The sequence below is a fragment of the Salmo salar genome, chromosome 06 (assembly GCF_965601325.2).
Source record: "Salmo salar chromosome 06, fSalSal1, whole genome shotgun sequence".
Classification (NCBI taxonomy): Eukaryota; Metazoa; Chordata; class Actinopteri; order Salmoniformes; family Salmonidae; genus Salmo; species Salmo salar.
Genome location: NC_138296.1, coordinates 39,354,791 through 39,373,638, shown reverse-complemented (window position 1 = coordinate 39,373,638; position 18,848 = coordinate 39,354,791). Strand labels below are relative to the sequence as shown.

Below are 18,848 nucleotides of genomic sequence, written 5' to 3'. Positions count from 1 at the left end.
CCACCACCCACTCTACTACTCTCATTGGTTCAGAGTACTTAGTGTAAAAGTACAAAGGCAACTGCAAAAGTGTAGGTTTGACTTCCACATGGGCAACATGTAGCAAAGACATAAAGTATGTGTAGTATTTATTAATGGACAAAAATAGCTGCCAAGTGGCCATGTTATGACCCTGGCTGCCATGGAAACATGACCTTTAACCCCCTCTTGCAGGTGCGTCTCTGGCCCAGATGGACAAGGAGGGTCTGACTGCTCTGAGCTGGGCGTGTCTGAAGGGCCACATGCCATTGGTGCGCTGCCTGGTTGAGAGGGGCGCGGCCACCGCCCACGCCGATAAGAGTGGACGCACCCCCCTGGACCTGGCCGCTTTCTTCGGAGACTCAGAAGTGGTAAGTGGTCGCTGGTTGCCACGTTGAATACCTCCCCATGGCAGTGCAGCACGGAGAAAGTTTTCACTGTTGTTGATTGGAATAAGTACCAAAAGGTAGAATGCTCTTCTGTTCTTTCTCTCCTCTCCTCTTCATTTTCCCCCTCAAATTTTCTTCATCCTTTAACTCCCATCTTCCCTTTCTTATTCCCTGTCCGTCCGTCTGTCTCCAGGTGCAGTATCTGGTGGACCACGGGGCGATGATAGAGCATGTGGACTACAGTGGGATGCGACCTCTGGACCGGGCGGTGGGCTGCAGGAACACCTCTGTGGTGGTGGCTCTGCTCAAGAAGGGAGCCAAGATGGGTACGAACTGACTAGAGGTCACTAGTGACACACAGATTTAAAAACACTGGTATATAGGACTGTCTTCTAATTTTGCAATATTGTTCTACATTAGCCTCAGTGGTTTAGCTACAACTTTAGTCAGTTATAGTTCTATTTAGTATACTGGTGTTTCCCCTCTGTAGGACTATAGTGGACTCCTAGAATGTTGTCAACTACTGCCTGAATCTCTTCCCTATGTGGTTTGGTGCTCACCAAGGCTTCGCCATGCCTTCCTCCCCAGTCACCACTAACCCCCCTCTGTTTCCACCATGTTTATAATGGTGGATGTGAGGCCCCTCCCTCTGCTCCTACTGCTGCTGACATTGCTGTTGCACCTTTTTCTTTTGCTGACACACTTTTTTGGCCACAGCTTCTCACTTCTTCCTCTTTCTGTTCTTTTCTTCATCTCACTCACTCCCTCCTCTCTACTCACTCACTTTTCACTTTCTCTCGTGCACTTTCTCACACGAGCAAACACACACACGCACTCACTCTCTTTCTCTCTCTCTTTTTCTCTTTCTCTCTCTTTCTCTCGCTCTCTCTTTCTCTCGCTCTCTCTTTCTCTCGCTCTCTCTTTCTCTCTCTTTCTCTCTCTTTTTCTCTTTCTCTCTTCTCTTTCTCTCTCTCTTTCTCTCTCTCTCTCTTTCTCTCTTTCTCTCTTTCTCTCTCTCTCTCTTTCTCTTTCTCTTTCTCTCTCTCTCTTTCTCTCTCTCTCTCTTTCTCTTTCTCTCTCTCTCTCTCTCTCTCTCTCTCTCTCTCTCTCTCTTTCTCTTTCTCTCTCTTTCTCGCTCTTTCTCTCTTTCTCGCTCTTTTTCTCTTTCTCGCTCTTTTTCTCTTTCTCTCTTTTCTCTTTCTCTCTTCTCTTTCTCTCTCTTTCTTTCTCTCTCGCTCTCTCTCTTTCTCGCTCTTTCTCTCTTTCTCGCTCTTTCTCTCTTTCTCGCTCTTTCTCTTTCTCGCTCTTTTCTCTCTTTCTCTTTCTCTCTCTCTTTTTCTTTCTCTTTCTCTCTCTCTTTCTCTTTCTCTCTTTCTCTCTCTCTCTTTCTCTTTCTCTCTCTCTTTCTCTCTCTCTCTTTCTCTCTCTCTTTCTCTTCCTCTTATTGGGTTGGTTCCATTATGTTTCCTCTCATTTCACCCACCTAACTCCCTTCTCTAACCTGTCACTCATAACCCTGGCTCCGCCCCTCTCCGTAATCAGGATATCAGACTCTTCCCAGTCGACCCCGAGGTAACACACAGTTTGCCCTCTCTCTATATACATCTCTGCTCTCACTCTCTCGTCCTCTTTTTTTACCCTCCTTTCTCTTTATATGTGGCTTTGTGAAGTGAGCTAACCATTCAAGTCATCCACTGCCCGATAAGAGATTGTGACACAAACACAACAAGGCCCACAGTCCATGCGTTCCCCCTGCTGGTGGGAAGCCATAAATGCATGTGTGAACCCCCTCTGCTCTGGCATGGCTTGTGCTTGCCTGTCCCCCTTACACACAGCATGCAGAATAACACAGAATAACTCTGGCTAATAATGAGATATTATTGTGTGTTCATGTTGGGTGAGATTGGCATTGGCGCATAAATACGTTGATCGTTTTCCCAGTGGCTTTACTAGAGATTAAGTTATTGATTCTGTACTTGAGTCAGATCCTTCCTGCACCAGGTATGACATCAATATCTATGTATCCATCTGTTAGCTGAGCGCTTAAATGGCACATGCAGGGGCAAAGAAACCCCAAACCTGTCTGTCTCAGTAAGTCACGCCATACTTATCTTGGGTAGAGCTTCATCATCATCTCGACCTGTCAACTGGTTTCGCTCCACTCCGAGGTGAAGTTGCCCCTACCTACAGATCTAGGTACCTACAGATCTAGATCAGTTTGCTCTCTCCAAATGCTAACATAAACCATTACTGGAGGGGGAAAACAAAACAGACCTTAGATCAGCGTTTAGGGGCAACTTCACCCTACTCCTTTCTCTCTTGTCCTTCTCATTGTCGGTCCTTTTACTCTGAGACACGCCCCCTCTTCCTGTCATTGCCACCCTCCTCTCTCCTCCGCCCACTCCCCGTTACCCATCATGCCCCCTGCTGTCTTCCACCAGGTCCGGCCACCTGGGCCATGGCCACCTCCAAACCCGACATCATGATCGTCCTGCTCAGCAAGCTGATAGAGGAAGGAGATGGCTTCTACAAGGTCAGCCCTTCCTAGAATATAGCAATATAGCACAGTGGTCATTGAGGGTTACTGTTGTGGTGCCAAACCGTGCTAGTCTCTTGCCTTTCTGAGGGTTTTTTTCTTCTACCCGTCCTGTAGAAAGGTAAAGTGAAGGAGGCGGCCCAGCGGTACCAGTACGCCTTAAAGAAGTTCCCCCGCGAGGGCTTCAGCGAGGACCTCAAGACCTTCAGAGAGCTCAAGGTGTCCCTCCTCCTCAACCTGTCCCGCTGCCGGAGGAAAATGAATGTGAGTGACACCCCACGGCACCCTCCTCTATCTCCTCACCCCACCTGGCTGTGACTGGAGCTGCTTTTTTGCTTACACTCAACAGCATTACCATCTGCAAGGTTTACCAAGACATTACAATACAAAATAACTTTATTATCCCTCATTGGGATGTATTCTTGTTCATTGTCCTTACAATACAACGACCCATACAAAGATATTTAGCTCCTCTGATAGATTATAAATCCGCACGTGGATTTAAGCAGTGTAAAAATATTGGTTTCAAAAGGTTGATGACAGCAATATCATTGTGCATAAATGTACAGTAGATCAGACTTCAACATAATAGCTGAAGGTAAATCTCCCTCAACTCTAGCCTCATCTAACCTAGGCCCATATCCCTGCATCTTCCATTCCCTCTTATAGTTTGCTTGGTTTTGGTTTGTGTTTGTAGCTCTGGTAACTTTAGAGGAGGTGCACGGGGAGGTTGGTTTGGGTCAGGGCCATAGTGGGCAGTTGAGGTTCTTATGACAGAGCAGTGCAACAGCGGTTTCTGTGTGTGTGAATGTGTGTTTGTCTTGTGTTTGTATGTGTCTGACTTGTGTGTGTTCATATCAATGTTTTTAATTCCTCAATTTACATGGTTTCGTCATGGGCTCGTGTATTATTTTTTATTTGTCAGTGTCGTCCATTTGTCTTTCGTTTTTTTTTTTCTTGGGTGTCTATCTGAACCCAAGTTTCCATTGATCTCATCGACTCAAGTTATTCACTTCTGTTTTACTCTGTATGGTTATATGTATGACTGATACAAGACTCCTGAATGACTCTCATATGACTCATGTTTGACTCTGTACATGGTTCTATGTACAACTCATCTATAACCTTTTTTTCCATTAATCTCTTGACTCATTTTTGACTCACCTCTGACTCATTTCTGACTCATGTACCGCTCCACGCGTGGCTCTGTGAATGACTGTCGGCCCTGTTGCTGTTGTTGCTTGCAGGACTTTGGGATGGCTGAGGAGTTTGCTACCAAGGCGCTAGAGTTGAAATCCAAATCGTACGAGGCCTTTTACGCCAGAGCCCGCGCCAAGCGCAGCAGCAGGTAACCGTAGCGTTGGGGAGAACAGGGAGGCGGAGGACTAGCGCAGAGTGAGCTCAGCCTTAGGATCCAATTGGGCCCTCATGTCACATGATCACCAGGTTTCCAATGCGCTGTAGACAGATGACTACAGGGGGACATAATAGAGTTCATGAGCATTTTGGCCATGTTTTTCACGTCTGCTTTCACATCCTGTATCCCCTTAGCCCTATGACTTGTTCATTCTCTTGCTCATTGTCATGGCTCATTTTTTTATGTTTTAGTGTAAGAGTGTACTTTGTCTGACTACTATGTGAGGGCAAGTAGTTTGAACAATTGTAGTGTTGTCATTTTGACCACATGCTACTCCCTCACGGTCTTTGGTTTCATGCTTTGTCATGCTCATCTGTACCCCCTCCACCTCTCCTGCTCCTCCCTCATAATGCTTTCTCTTCTTTCTCAATCTCCCTCTTTTCTCTCTTGATATTCCCCTCTTCACCCCCTTGTGTATCCACTTCAGGCAGTTCCACGCAGCCCTGGAGGACCTGAATGAGGCCACCCTCCTTTGCCCCAACAACCGGGAGATCCAGCGCCTGCTGCAGAGGGTGGAGGAGGAGTGTCTTCAGTTCGAGGAGCAACAGGAGCTGGACCCTCCCCCATCCCCTCCCAGAGAGCAGGCCCCGCCCCCTCCCCAGTCCCTGGAGCCCCGCCTGGAGGACATGCAGCCAGTGCAGGACCTGTTTGAAGAGGATGAGGACTACCTGGAGCAGGACCTGGAAAGCCTCCCCATGGGTATGACTCCCGAGCCCTGCTCAAGCCCCTCTGGCCTGCCCCTCATCCAGAGCCTGCCCCCCTCCCCGGGCCACCGCAGTTCGCCCTACCTCTCCGGAGGCCCCTCCATGGTCCAGGCTTTCGAGCTGCCCCCTAGCCCCCCTTCCATGTCCTCCCCCACGCGCCAAGGCTACCAGTCCACCTCCCCATCACTTTCCCCGACACACCAGAGCTCCCACTACCGGCCTAGCCCTCCGCACACCTCTCCAGCCCACCAGGCTTCCGCTACGCCGTACAACTTCAGCCCACCACCTTCGCCTCTCCGCCGGGGGCCTCAGTACCGCGCCAGCCCCACCTCAGAGAGCGGAGGAGGTCTGTACCGGCCACAGTCGGCCTCAGCCCGCTACCAGTCGGAGCAGATACCCGGCCGGCCGAAGTCTCCGCTGTCTAAGGTGAGCAGCCAGCGCTCCTTCCAGCTGCCCTCCCAGCAGCAGCCTCCCCAGCAGGGCCAGTGGCTGCAGCCTGCCAAGGCCCAGATCGTACGCACCAACCAGCCCAGCTCTGCTGTGCACTCCAGTGCTGTGCTGGGCACCAGTGCCTACAGCCAGATGGCCCACTCCATGAGCACCCGCCTCCCCCCCGACCTGGCTGAGCTGGGGGACGGGGTGAATATATACCCCAGTGCCCTGGAAGGGAGGCCCACGCTGCAGGTGCAGGCCAGCCTCAGTGCAGGAGCACTGTACCAACATGGTGGGATCCAGATGGTCCCAATGGAGGACGAGCTCCCCCAGCGGCCCTCCTTAGCTTACCGGCCTGGAGGTCCGCGCTATGGCCAGGCCCCCCAGATCAGCCGCAGCCAGTCAGCAGCGTACTACCCTGTCTCACCTCAGATGGAGATGGAGTTAGAGATGGAGCACCAGGCGGTGCTGGGATCACCGGAGAACCCCCACTGCCTGCGCCGACCTGTCAGTGCCACTAGCGCAGAGCCAAAGCCACACGCACCCACTCCCCGGCCCCTCATGCACTCCCAGAGCGTAGGCCTCCGCTTCTCCCCCTCCAACACAAGCCTGGGTGGGGTCTCTGCAGCTAATCTAGCCCCAGGCTTCCGGGGCTCCACCTCAGCCCAGCAGATGGAAATCCCTCTACAGTTGTCCTACGAGGATGGTAGCGTCTACTGCGATGACCTCTCGCCTGTGTCTCCTCCGCAGGGCAGCGACATAAGGGTGGTGGGGGGGACGTACCCAGACAAGGCACTCCGCTCCAGAAACACACCTTTCATGGGCGTTGTCGACAAGACGGCGCGGACTCACCAGTACCTGCCACCACAACCGCAGACAATAGGGCGCTCCTGGGCCATCTCTTCCCTGGACACGGTGGTGACGAGCTCTGCCACGTCTCCAGGGAACATTGGCCCTCAGCATGGCTACAGCCAACAGCCCAGCCTGGGACACATCGCCTACTACAACCGCACCAACAACGCCCACAACGGACACCTCCTGGACGAAGACTACTACCAACCGCCAGCTAACAGCTCACGGGACGGCCGGGCAGACGGCATGGGCCGCGTGAGCCAGGCGCCATCCTACCCAGACGTCAAGGTGGCCCGGACGCTGCCTGTGGCCCAGGCCTACCAGGAGAGCGAGTACATGCAGCACTCCAGGGACAGGCAGGGCCCCACGTCCCCTATCAAACCAAAGAGACCTTTCGTGGAGTCAAACGTTTAGGGAGGGACTGAGGGAGAGGACTGATAAGCCTGCAGATATTTTGATTTGCAATGACTTAGAGACAACCCCAAGGGTATGTGATGAGACTGAGAAGGCAACACTACTGCAGACAAACACATTTAAACTCTCCTCCCATGCATCTTCTTTGCCTCTGTCCTTCACAACCATTTTCTATGGATGAATACAAGAAAGCCTAAAACTGCAGTTTGCCAGGTGAATCCAACACCTCCAGTACCCCAGAATATGTTGGCCTTCTGTTTGCAGAGTAGTTTGTATAGTCAAAGTGGAGGGGGCAGGGATGATCCACAACTATAGGAACTGGAGTCTGTTGGAAAAGCCTGTAGGAGGACTAATACCACACACCCTGACCTGGAAACCTCCAGATCTCAAGCAGGAGAGACCGCTGCCTGCCGTTTTCTCCCTGCCCCTGAATGCCTGTCCTGGGATGGTCAGACTCAAGCCATGGGCACTTCCCTGCTTAACCTGTTGAAGTCCAAACTCTCAATGCCTTCTTCAGAACGACTCAATAGAAGAGCGTCCTTCACTAAGATGACTATGTTCTCTGCTGTAAATGTGACTGAAAAAAGACTTCAACATACTTGTACATAGGAAAAGCAACAACAAAAAGAAAAGTAATATTTATCATTTAAGTTATGTTTGTAAAATACATTATATATATTATTTCCATTGGATTGATTTTTTTTTTCTTTGCTTGTCTTTTTTTTGCTCAAGAAGTGACATGCAGGAGGCTTTGTGAAGCTGTTGGGAAACGGGCATTTCTTATTTTCCAATAACTTGAATGTTTCCTTTTACAGTTGAATTATCTCTACCAGCCAAATCTGCAGTTATTCAAACATAACACTGTACTACATACACTTTTGGCCACTAAAGGGTCAAAGATGTTGGCAGCATGCACACATGACTTCAAATTACCCAAGTGGTCATTGAAGGACTATTTTTATCCGTCGACAAAATGCTTTCCATAAAACAATGGAATTTAGGTGGTCAAACATTGTATTCAATATAGAACAGAAATGGGTCCAAAGCTAATATTTAGGTTAAGGATTTAAACCGAGTTATCAATTGTTGTAGTCAGCCTATATATTCAGAAACGTACAAACCCATCCAAGTCTACATTTTGGTTACACTTTCATGAAACTAGATATGTTTTGAAAAAATACACTGAAGTGGTGTCAAGACTAGGCTACATTAAGATCTACCTATACAAGGTTGGCAATTGTGATGGATTTCATACCTCTGATGCAAGTCAATGCAACACAATTACAGTGCAGTTTACCCACCAGTTTGGTAACACCCTTTATTCCCTACTGGCACTTAGTATGAACAACAATCAGTTAAAGATACTTCTCTTACAAGAACATATGAACCCCTTATCTGTGAAGTTTACATTTTTATTTACTGTAGTCTTCATTTTTACTCAGTCATTTGTTACTTTAAAATGTCAAAAATGTAGGCTAACAGTTTTATTTGTATTTATTTATAATTGTTTACTGTGTATTGGTGTGCTTGATTATGTTTGGTAATAGGTGGAGGCTCTGCGATCGGATTGGTTCATAAACACTCCAACCAGGACGTTGAAGGAAATGAATGAGCCAGTTGATTGGATGCACCGCTTGTTAATATCAAAGGTTAACCCTACAGTCAATACCCTCTCCTGTCTGGATTAACACCCAAAATAACATTTATTTTCAAGAAACTTTTTTTTTTTAATATATAGTTCGTGTAAATAATTGTACATGCTGTGCCTCATAGAAATGCATGTTTGTTCTCTGCTTACTCCCATGCTGATATAAACATGTAATATTTGTTTGTATAGCAGTTTATCAATATTTGGAGAGGGAGGCAGAGTACAGGGTGGAGGAACAGCCATCTTTGTCTCTTGGGAGAAGGCATTTTTCCTTTTTTGGGGTTTGCTGAGCAGAGTTCTGTAAATTGTCTGTATATGTGAGTTGTGGTGTTTTGAAATGAGACGGTAATAAGAAACATGCATTTTTAACCCAGTTAAGCGATTGTAAAATGTACTTAATGGTTACCACGTCAAAGAAAATAAATGTGGGTCGGCTCTTTTACTTTTAGCTTGTTCACACCATCAGTGGTGACGTCTCTTAAACACGTTGACAGACTATATCAAACAAAGCACACCTATGAGTCATGCATCTTTAATAAGTGATAGGAAGGCAATATAGGTTTAATAATTGTCAGTCAGCAGTGCCTATTGTATAGAACAAGTTTCCACAAGTGAAAAGAGGCAGCAATATTGAATCTCAAGTAATCTTAGTTAAATTATTCTTCAAACTGATTTAAATATTAGGACAAGTAGATGCTTTGAACAAAGCAAATTACAATACATAACATTCATACACCGCAAACATGGATACAGATATAAGCAGCTTATTGTACAATTAAATCCAGTTTGGCACAAATACTATAACTCCCTTCTATTACACTAGCTCTGAGCATTTTACACCACAGACGCATAAAAGATCTTTACTGAATACCAAATTGACCCCTTAGTCCAGATACAAATGATTCTGTAAACCCATATTTTACAAATCAAGATTAGATCAAATACTGCAATAGTAAGATCACAGGCTTTTGAGTAGGCCTACACCTTGCCCTCTACTGGACAGGTCATGACTACTTCTACACTGTCATAGTGAAACACATTAAAGTAATTAAGATGAAAAATGTCTGCATATCACAAAAGAACATGCATGTATTTGACACTTCTCAATATAACTGACCACATACCTATACTGCAGTCGATTTAACATAATGAACGTTTAAACCTCCCCACCTTGAAATGTCTTGGTTGTAGTGCCTTCCAATTTTCAGTCAGAATTTGCTGTTTATCCAAAGCGACTTAGTTATACGTGCATACATTCGATTTCTTTATTATTTTTTTTTACATGAGTGGTTCCAGAATCGAACCCACCATCCTGCAAGCGCAATGCTCTACAGAGTATCCTAATCACTACCTTTCAGTCTTGAAAAACATTTAATCTTGATGGTAATTTGTTTTGAAATACCCAATGCTACGATTTAATCCAATTGCAAAAAACTGGGCCCTGAACCTATTGGATAGGTGGTAGCACCTGATTCAAGTAACCATCAAGCCTTTGACTAATTGAGTCAGATGTGCTTTAGGGTTAAAACTCAAATATGAATCTTCTGGGGGGGGGGCTTGGGAAACCCTGAATCAATGAAAATTCAACCCAGCCAAACATAAGGAATGGTAAAGAAACTGCTTCAACAGTGCCTAGGGGTAATTCAACCCCAAAAGTCCAGGCATTGTTCAGTCACAACTTTGTGCATCCTTTAAAATAAATTCAACAGATTAATTCAATATTTTGTGACAATGAACTGCAACTTCTTCATTTATCACAAGCTTGGAAGTTGAGTTTGTAATACTGGAGGTTACTCCTTGTTAAAGTATGGATGAAGGCACAACTAATTGGCTTGGACACACGGCTTTGTCCTCACTGAACACTTAGCACAGGCTATTTTGTTTTTAGAGCCTTTATATGGCACATTTGTGACTGCTAATATCTGACAGCAGTCAAAACAGTCCTGTCATACCTCCATTTCACCTCAAGGGGGTGTACAACAGCTCTTGATGTGACATGAAATAAAGACAGCATATCAGCCAGATCTCCAGCTGGTCCTGGAGAGATACTGGGTGTGCAGGCTTTTGTTACATGCCAGCTCTCATAGACCAGCTTTTTATTTTTATTTTATAAAAGCCCGAGCACACAGTAGCTTTTCAGACCAGAGTGTTTCCTGGTTTAAGGTGAGGTGGGGCTCCCTCCCCCCTCAGTCAGGGTCTTAAAGTGCACAGATAAGGCTTCGTCCTCTGGGTGTGGGGGTCTCCTGAAGTCCTCCCGTGTCACCACGTAGCCTACCAGAATCCCAAATGCTACTAGCAGCAGTCCTAGCATGTTACCAAGGATCCCCTCTGGGACAAACTGTGAATATGTGTGTCTGGGAAGAAGAAAGATTTCTGTATTATATCATAGAGTTTGTTGTGATACAGTACATCTTAATGTGAAACGGCAACATTTGTAAAGAATCATTAGTTATAATATTTCCATGTGACTTATCAAGATTACCTTAAGCATAACATATGGCACCAAACAGGAGAATGAGTCATGATGTGCAGAGACTCAATATCATTAAAATCCATGTCTGACCACATTGTCATAAAGATAGCCCAGACAGCAAAAGACCAGCTTTCACCAAACACCCTGTACAATAATTAACTCCTCTATGATTTAGCAGGGTAGAGCTGGGCAAAGTAGTAGCACTTCATGATCCAAAGTGACAAAAATACCACTGACTTGAACACCTGGCACATCCCTTACCAAATGTATTTTTTACCCTGTTTTCATGGTATCCCATTGGTAGTTAGTCGTCTCATCGCTGCAACTACCTTACGGACTCAGGAGAGGCGAAGGTCGAGAGCCGTGCGTCCTCCGAAACACAACCCAAGCCGCACTGCTTCTTGACACAACGGCCGCTTACCCCTCGGAAGCCAGCCGCACCAACGTGTCAGAGGAAACACCACACGCCTGGCGTCAGTGTGCACTGCACCCAGCCCGCCACAGGAGTCGCTAGTGCACGATGGGACAGGAACATCCCTGCCGGCCAAACCCTCCCCTAACCCGGATGACACTGGGCCAATTGTGCGCCGCCCCATGGGTCTCCCGGTCGCAGCTGGCTGCGACAGAGCCTGGAATCGAACCCAGAATCTCTAGTGGCACTGATGCACCACTTGGGAGAACCACCAAATACTTAGCACCCAATAATTATGGGCATTTCTGTATTTTAGCATACCACTTAAAATCCATGCCATTTGTATACATTTCTTAAATTGTAAGTGGTGGTATGATATTGGAACTGAGCCCCTGCATAGTAATACTCACTGGATACTGAAGAACAATTTCTCTGAAATGCCCAGTAAGCAGGTGGCTAGGGACATGGCAAGCATGGCCAGGCCAAAGAAGACATGTAGTGGCAGGTACCAGCTCCGCAGCGCCATTAACATCCCAGGGAAGAGGAAGAAACCAAGCCCCATCAGCCACTGAGGGAGTAGAGGACCAATGTTAAACGATTATGCCTATTAGAATGTAATATGAGAGCTACTGCCTGTATACAGCTAGGTTCTCAGTGCAAACAGTACATTCATTGTAATTCTGATACAAGGAAAAAGTTGAAATTATTAGCTTGGCTTTTGTGTGTGCGCACAGGAGAGGCGAGGGCTGACCTGTACACAGAAGAGAACAAAGGTGAGCATGCCACACCAGCTGTGGAGGGAGTACATGTTGGGGATCTTGTTCTGATTATGGAAGTCAAACACAGCCACGATACCTGAGGAGATACAATGATGCATGCTGTCAATCTATCCCATTCATTTTGTATAGAACAATGTTGATCAATTATGACTTAGTACATAATCAATGAATGTTACTCTTTAGTGTTTTTTTTTACTTGCCTCCATGTATGGATATGTGGGCATTTACATGATGACCCTGCTTGCAAACCAAATGTTTGAGTCAGTAAGGATTGCAGCGTTTAAACTGATGACCGGTTTGGATACACCTGCCTGTTTCCATGACTACTCCAGACCTCAGTACATGACGCAGGCTACTGTGAGTCAGCTTTACACTCCCATGCCGCACCACTGATTCGTGGTTAGCATGCGCAGTCTCATCTCATGTTACCCATGTTCATAGTCTACTACGTTAGTTTATTTTTTTACCTTGCCAGTTCCCTTATATTTTGAGGAGCCATGCCATCACCATCTCTTAGCTAACTTCAACTCAAAAATAATGATGATTTGTGCATCTACCCTAGCTGTGGGTCTGAATTAGAGGTCGACCGATTATGATTTCTCAATGCCGACACTGATTGGAGGACCAAACAAAGCCGATACGCATTTGTATACATTCGTAATAATGACTACAACGATACTGAATGAACAAGGAACACTTATTTTAACTTAATATAATACAAAGAAAATCAATTCAGTCTCATGAAACAATTGTTTAAATAGTGTTGGAGAAAGTAAAAGTGCAATATTTGCCATGTAAAAAAGCTAACATTTAAGTTCCTTGCTGGTGGTTCCTTTTAACATGAGTCTTCTAAAACTTCTTACCTGGGAATATTGGTTGTAGTTATTATAGGGCTATTTCTCTCTATACCATTTGTATTTCATATACCTTTGACTATTGGATGTTCTTATAGGCACTACAGTATTGCAAGCCTAATCTCGAGAGTTGATTGGCTTGAAGTCATAAACAGCGCTGTGCTTCATGCATTGCTAAGAGCTGTTGGCAAACGCAGTAAAGTGCTGTTTGAATGAATGCTTACGAGCCTGCTGCTGCCTACCTACGCTCAGTCAGACTGCTCTATCAAATCATAGTGTCACGTCCTGACCAGCAGAGGGAGGTATTGTATCAGTTGTGGTCAGGATGTGACAGGTTGTTTGTATGTTAAGGGTTTGTGTTGGGGATGGGACTCCCAATTGAAGGCAGGTGTGTTGAGTTGCCTTTGATTGGGAGTCCTATATAGAAGGGTGTGTTTTTCTTTGGGATTGTGGGTAGTTGTTTGAGTGCACTGCGTTTGTTTTAGCCTGCCACACTGTTGCCGTTGTGAGTATTGTTTTTTTGGTTTTCCAGTGGATACTTTACTTGTTTTTTTAATCAATAAACATGAGTATCCACATTCCCGCTGCGCCTTGGTCTTCTCTCCACTATGAATCTTGTGACACATGGACTTAATTAGAATAAACACACAGCAATACGAGCCTTAGGTCATTAATATTGTCAAACCGGAAACTATCTGTCACGTCCTGACCAGCAGAGGGCGTATTGCTTAGTCTTGGTCAGGATGTGGCAGGTGGTTTGTTTGTTTAATGTTGTGTTGGTGATTGGGACTTCCAATTGAAGGCAGGTGTGTATAGTTGCCTTTGATTGGAAGTCCTATATAGGTGTGTGTGTGTTTGTCTTTGGGGTTGTGGGGAATTGTTTTTGCACTGCGTTTTTGGATAGCCTGCAAAACTGTTGTTGATCGTGAGTACCGTTTATTGTTTTGTTTTTCCCTGTGGATGCTTTTCATTTTCCAATTAAAAGAATGAGTATCCACATACCCGCTGCGCCTTGGTCCTTCTCTCTCACATATGACATTTTCAGCGACGAGTACGACATTCTGTGACACTATCATTTCGAAAACAAAACGTTTATTCTTTCAGTGAAATACAGAACCGTTCCGTATTTTATCGAACGGGTGGCAACCCTAAGTCTAAATATTGCTGTTACATTGCACAACCTTCAATGTTGTCATAATTATGTAAAATTCGGCAAAATTAATTAAGGTCTTTGTTAGGAAGAAATTGTCTTCACACAGTTCGCAACGAGCCAGCCGGCCCAAATTGATGGATATACCCCGACTGCTTACACAGAACGCAAGAGAAGTGACAATTTCCCTAGTTAATATTGCCAGCTAACATGTAATTCTTACCAATATGCAGGTTTAAAAATATATACTTGTATTGATTTTAAAGCATTTATATTTATGGTTAGGTACATTTGTGCAACGATTGTGCTTTTTTCACGTCTTCCGTTTGGCAAAGTTGAAATAGGCTGTGATTCGATGATAAATTAACAGGCACTGCATTGATTATATGCCACGCAGAACACGCTAGTTAACCTAGTAATATCAACCATGTGTAGTTAGTTTTTTTTTTTATACGATACGTTTAATGCTAGCTAGCAACTTACCGTGGCTCCTTGCAGCCACAAGATCCTTTTGATGTTACACTCGCATAACATGTGGTCAGCCTGCCACGCAGCCTCCTCGTGGATTGCAATGTAATCGGGGTCCAAAAGGGCCGATTACCGATTGTTATGAGAACTTGAAGTCGGCCACGCCGATTAATCAGTCGACCTCTAGTCTGAATGACTGATCTGGCCCTAGAGAACCTATTTATGACCCTCCGATAGATAAGTCCACTTGTTTGCCCCACCACGTAAGAGATGTCTCATAATATATTCAACTAGCTAGGTTAGGCATTTTCCTTTTATATACACAATAGCTACTAATTTAAATTAGTTTAGAATGTTCGGGTTCAAGGGGAAAGGGCCAAAACAACAAGTCTTGCCCTTAGACACCCACACAGGCCTTACCCACTATGCTGATAATGAGGGCGAGAAGGTGGAGCACAGCATGGAGAACCTTGACGTTGCGTTTGCTTTCATTCCTAAATACTCTGTACACCAGGATCGCTGAGAGAGACAAACAAGGCCGGTTAACATTCACAGAAGACTATTCAAATAGAATCATTTCCACAAGATGATAATAATAAAGTCTGTCTAAATACACAGTGGTCAGACTTCACAACGTTCACATGTAATATGTAAATTGTAATAACATGATTATACACCAACTTGAAATAAAACAGTTCACCTTCAAACATTGCTTTTGCACCTTAATCTGCTGTAACCATTTAAAAGGTTAGTCATTACTTTGGTCATAGTAGCATAATCACATTTAACATGGCACCAAGGGCAATAACAGGTATGATGCTCCAAAAGAAAGGGTGAATCAGGGTAGTTATGGGGGTGTTTTAGTCCCAGTGAGCTTGAGGTGAAGGTTAAGTAAGGTGGGGCAGAAGTCATTCAACAAAACCACTAATGTATTTTTAAACACTTGACAAGTAGCTGCCACCAAGGTCTCAGCAACACAGATAGGGTTGGTTAGCATAAAAATGTTACAGAAATGCGATGAGAACACAAACTGTTCAACTGAGTTCTTGTATTATTAAGACATTAACCTTGCAGAAACAGTGAAACAAAGTTCCAGGCAAAAGGTATTTGCTGTGTGTCTCCCGATCCCACTAAGGACAGCTGGTTCCTCTGGAGGGTGTTCTCATGCCAGCTCCATTTGGACTGACCGCTCACACTAATGGCTAAGTGAACATTAGTTTAATGTCCTAATTCAATTGCTGTAGCAAGGTTAGGAATCAAAACACTACAGCTGACTAACTTAACAAGCAGCTGTTTTATTTGACACCACAAAGGAGATTTTATTTACATTGTCAGTGGCTGAATAACTTATTTTTCCTCATTACAGTCACGATTCAGGGACCAATGGAAAACTGAAAACTTTTGCTTTCATTGCAACTGTTTTCCAGTAAGTGTTTCATAGTACTATTTATGGGAACAAATCCCTGCATTACTAATTTCTCTCACAGAGAGAGGGGGAAAAACAACGGCCTAGAAACAAACAAAAAATAAAGTCTCGTATCCTGCCACCCTAATAGCATTAGGGATGTATTCCTGTTGCAGAGTGTTCCCTTGGGCCTGTGCCTGAGCCCAGTGTAGAATTAGCATCACACTAATGCAATAGGTCAGAAGACCCCTAGGCTAACAGAACAGACATCAGAGAAGACAACTGCCATTGTGGCTCAAAGACACTGTGGCTTCAGCTTCCCTCTGTTCATTTACCTCCATCTCTCCATGCTACCAGTAAATCAAATTGTTTTGTTGCATACACATATTTAGCAGATGTAGCAAAATGCTTGTTTTCCTAGCTCCAACAGTGCAATAATATCTAACAATACACACAAAACTAAAAGTAAAATTAAGAAATATTAGGACTAGCAATGTCGAGTCCGGTGTGTGTGAGATACATATACACCGGACTCGACATTGTATATATGCATGATGGGATGTATAGACAGTATATGGATAGAATATCTGAAGAATACATTGATATTAATAGTATATGTACAGCAATAGTTAAAGATACGCCTCAACTAGAATACAGTATATACATATTAAGTGGGTAAAACTGTATATAAACATTTAAAGTGACCAGTGTTCCATGTCTGTGTACATAGGGCAGCAGTAATGAGCTACTTTATTGCTCTACATTACCAATTCAATCACTGGGACAATGAGCCATTAATTGAGGCGATTTATAAAAATGTGTTTAACTAAATTGCTGGAGGAATGGTTTTAATTTTAGTTGGTTTAATTCCAATTCTGCCCTACCATCTCCATAGAGAAAGACCAGGCCCAGGACCATGCAGAGCGGATGTACATTGAACTCCTGTCCAGAACCATCCCAGGCGTAGCCTCCGTGATAGCTGCCCATCCACACGCCCGTGATCACCACACAGGCCAGGCCCAGAACCTGAGTCCCCCCCACGTACCACGGGAAGGAGCCCAGGCCTTGCACAGCCCGCTGAGGGCTATCTTCCATGGTGTGTCTTGGAGAGCTAGAAAGAGGGAGAATGATGGTTTAGTCCAGTGGTTCAAAAAATGTATAATGTTGACTAGTTTCCTGACTGAACCAACCAGGAAAACATCCAGGCCCATGTTAAGACCCACCTATAGCTTTCTGAAAAGACCTTTGACTCATGGATGAAGAAAACCTGTGATCTGAATCTTAACCTAGTCTCTTACCAGTCACCACCCTAAAAGAGTCAGAGAAATAACCAAATACTGGATCAGTCTAGTCATGCCTCCAGGATTGAGATAAACAGAAGCATCCTTTCCTGCGCTGCTTCTGGGCTCATGTGATGATGTGCATGTGAGACTGCAGAGCTCTAAACTTGGGAAACTTCACCACATCCATGTGAAAAACACTTACATGACTAGGTGTTTGCTCTTCAGTTGAATAACAGTTTGTTAAATGCTGTTTATTCAAAGTTTCAATGTGATTGTGTATTGAGTTTAATATTTGTTATAGGAGTAGGACAGCGTTTTTATTCAAAGTGTGTGTATTCAGTTAAAATTGTGTTGCTTACCCTACACCTTGTTTTTTACTAGATGGTATACAACTAGGGTCGAAAGTTACTCTCATAATTAAGGAGAACTTATGCAGCAGGTTAGGAGAATTAACCTAGTAGGTTAGAATAATTAGGTTAAGAAAAGAGTTAGTTAACAAAAATGCTCTCCTAACCTGCTACGAAACGTCAACCCTTATTTTAGGCTACTGATTGGATTTGAGATGGATGCATGTCAGAAACAAGAACCAAATCTCGTGCATGATGTGAGAAATGTGATTAAATGTAGCAAACTATTGACAAACAAAACACTATTTATAGGCTATCCTCGACTATAATTTTGGATACCACACGTCTAGGAGCTCTATCCTATCCTCATACAACTTCAAGCGCAAACATCCATGTTCCACTTACCGTTTGGTCCTCAAATAACCTGCTTTCCCAGCAAGTCTGAGAGGGAGTGGATATCCTTGTTCCGCTCCTTCTGTGTGTTTTGGACTGGTTCCTAGATACGCCTACAATTTTCGTAGTAACCTCATTACTAAAGAAACGCCATAAAGTCCTATAGCCTAGGCCTGCCACTAAATATTTCACAATAAGCTTTATCTTAATCCTCTTTAGCGTTATCTTACTCGCACCACAAAAACGTCGCGGGTGGGTGGATCTGTCGACTGGTCGTGACAGAAACAGTGGCGCAGCTAAACGTTGAGTTGACAGAGAAATACGTTATACACTCCCCCTCCCTTCAATTAGCATCAAACGTAGAGGAGGGAGGTGCACAAACAGCCTTCAGAGAGGATGATGTCTGGCACCGCACTGACGAAGATGTCCAAAGGTCTATTACCAGGGCGTCCTTGCAGATGCAGACCCCGCAGTGAATCAAAGCAATCCATTAAAAAGGCATAATGACCAATTAGTTGACTACTTTAATTGAATCAGATCAGCGTTGAAAAAGAGTTGACGTGAAAAGATCGGATGTGATTTTTCAAAAGAGCAATTAGTGGAAGAAATTTTCAGAATTGCTCTGCCTGCGTTTACACAGCTCTAGATGTTTATGTTGAAAATAAAGATGCAGGAAAGAACAGTTTATTTAATTCAAGTAGGCATTTTCAACATTTCAAAGTAATTACTAATATTTCAAAGTAAGTTTTTGCCCATGCTGCATGTGGCTATATCCGTCCGCCAATACAGGACTATTAAAGGCCTACTTTTATTAGGGAAAAAATGTATCCACAATATCTAAATGTTTTTATTTTGTAATTTTTTTATTGTATTA

At 44.5% G+C, this 18,848-nt stretch overlaps 2 protein-coding genes across 10 annotated transcripts in view; one reads left to right on the top strand and one right to left on the bottom strand.

The window, feature by feature from the left end:
- The window catches only part of LOC106607178 (protein TANC2), a 149,290-nt gene extending 140,432 nt beyond the window's left edge, over positions 1 to 8,858 (top strand). For 6 of the 8 annotated variants that reach the window (XM_045720468.2, XM_082976563.1, XM_082976564.1 and 3 more), the window contains 7 exons: positions 214 to 389; positions 601 to 733; positions 1,950 to 1,979; positions 2,849 to 2,940; positions 3,061 to 3,207; positions 4,191 to 4,291; positions 4,788 to 8,858. In XM_045720468.2, coding sequence (XP_045576424.2) covers positions 214 to 389; positions 601 to 733; positions 1,950 to 1,979; positions 2,849 to 2,940; positions 3,061 to 3,207; positions 4,191 to 4,291; positions 4,788 to 6,762 — 2,654 coding nt within the window. In that variant the 3' untranslated portion in view covers positions 6,763 to 8,858. The remainder of the gene's footprint in view (positions 1 to 213; positions 390 to 600; positions 734 to 1,949; positions 1,980 to 2,848; positions 2,941 to 3,060; positions 3,208 to 4,190; positions 4,292 to 4,787) is intronic. The other 2 variants (XM_082976565.1, XM_082976561.1) reach the window with 1 other exon arrangement.
- A 68-nt stretch (positions 8,859 to 8,926) lies between these two features.
- LOC106607179 (transmembrane ascorbate-dependent reductase CYB561) lies at positions 8,927 to 18,439 on the bottom strand. Of its 2 annotated transcripts, none has more exons than XM_014203864.3 (6): positions 17,987 to 18,439; positions 16,836 to 17,062; positions 14,967 to 15,065; positions 12,047 to 12,150; positions 11,706 to 11,863; positions 8,927 to 10,764 (listed from the first exon to the last, which is right to left on the bottom strand). In XM_014203864.3, the coding sequence occupies exons 2-6, from the start codon at positions 17,044 to 17,046 to the stop codon at positions 10,569 to 10,571; spliced, it is 768 nt and encodes a 255-aa protein (XP_014059339.1). In that variant the 5' UTR covers positions 17,047 to 17,062; positions 17,987 to 18,439; the 3' UTR covers positions 8,927 to 10,568. The 2 variants fall into 2 exon arrangements, with proteins under 2 accessions (XP_014059339.1, XP_014059338.1); XM_014203863.3 differs by having other exon boundaries at positions 16,836 to 17,053.
- Positions 18,440 to 18,848: the final 409 nt, after the last annotated feature.

Excerpts from the sequence above, each read along its gene's own strand:
- LOC106607179 (XM_014203864.3), bottom strand. The coding sequence starts at position 17,046 with ATGGAAGATAGCCCTCAGCGGGCTGTGCAAGGCCTGGGCTCCTTCCCG. Across the intron at positions 12,151-14,966 it reads CCTCATTATCAGCATAGTGG|GTATCGTGGCTGTGTTTGAC; the intron begins GTAAGGCCTGTG and ends GTATCTCCTCAG. Across the intron at positions 11,864-12,046 it reads TTGTTCTCTTCTGTGTACAG|TGGCTGATGGGGCTTGGTTT; the intron begins GTCAGCCCTCGC and ends CTACTCCCTCAG.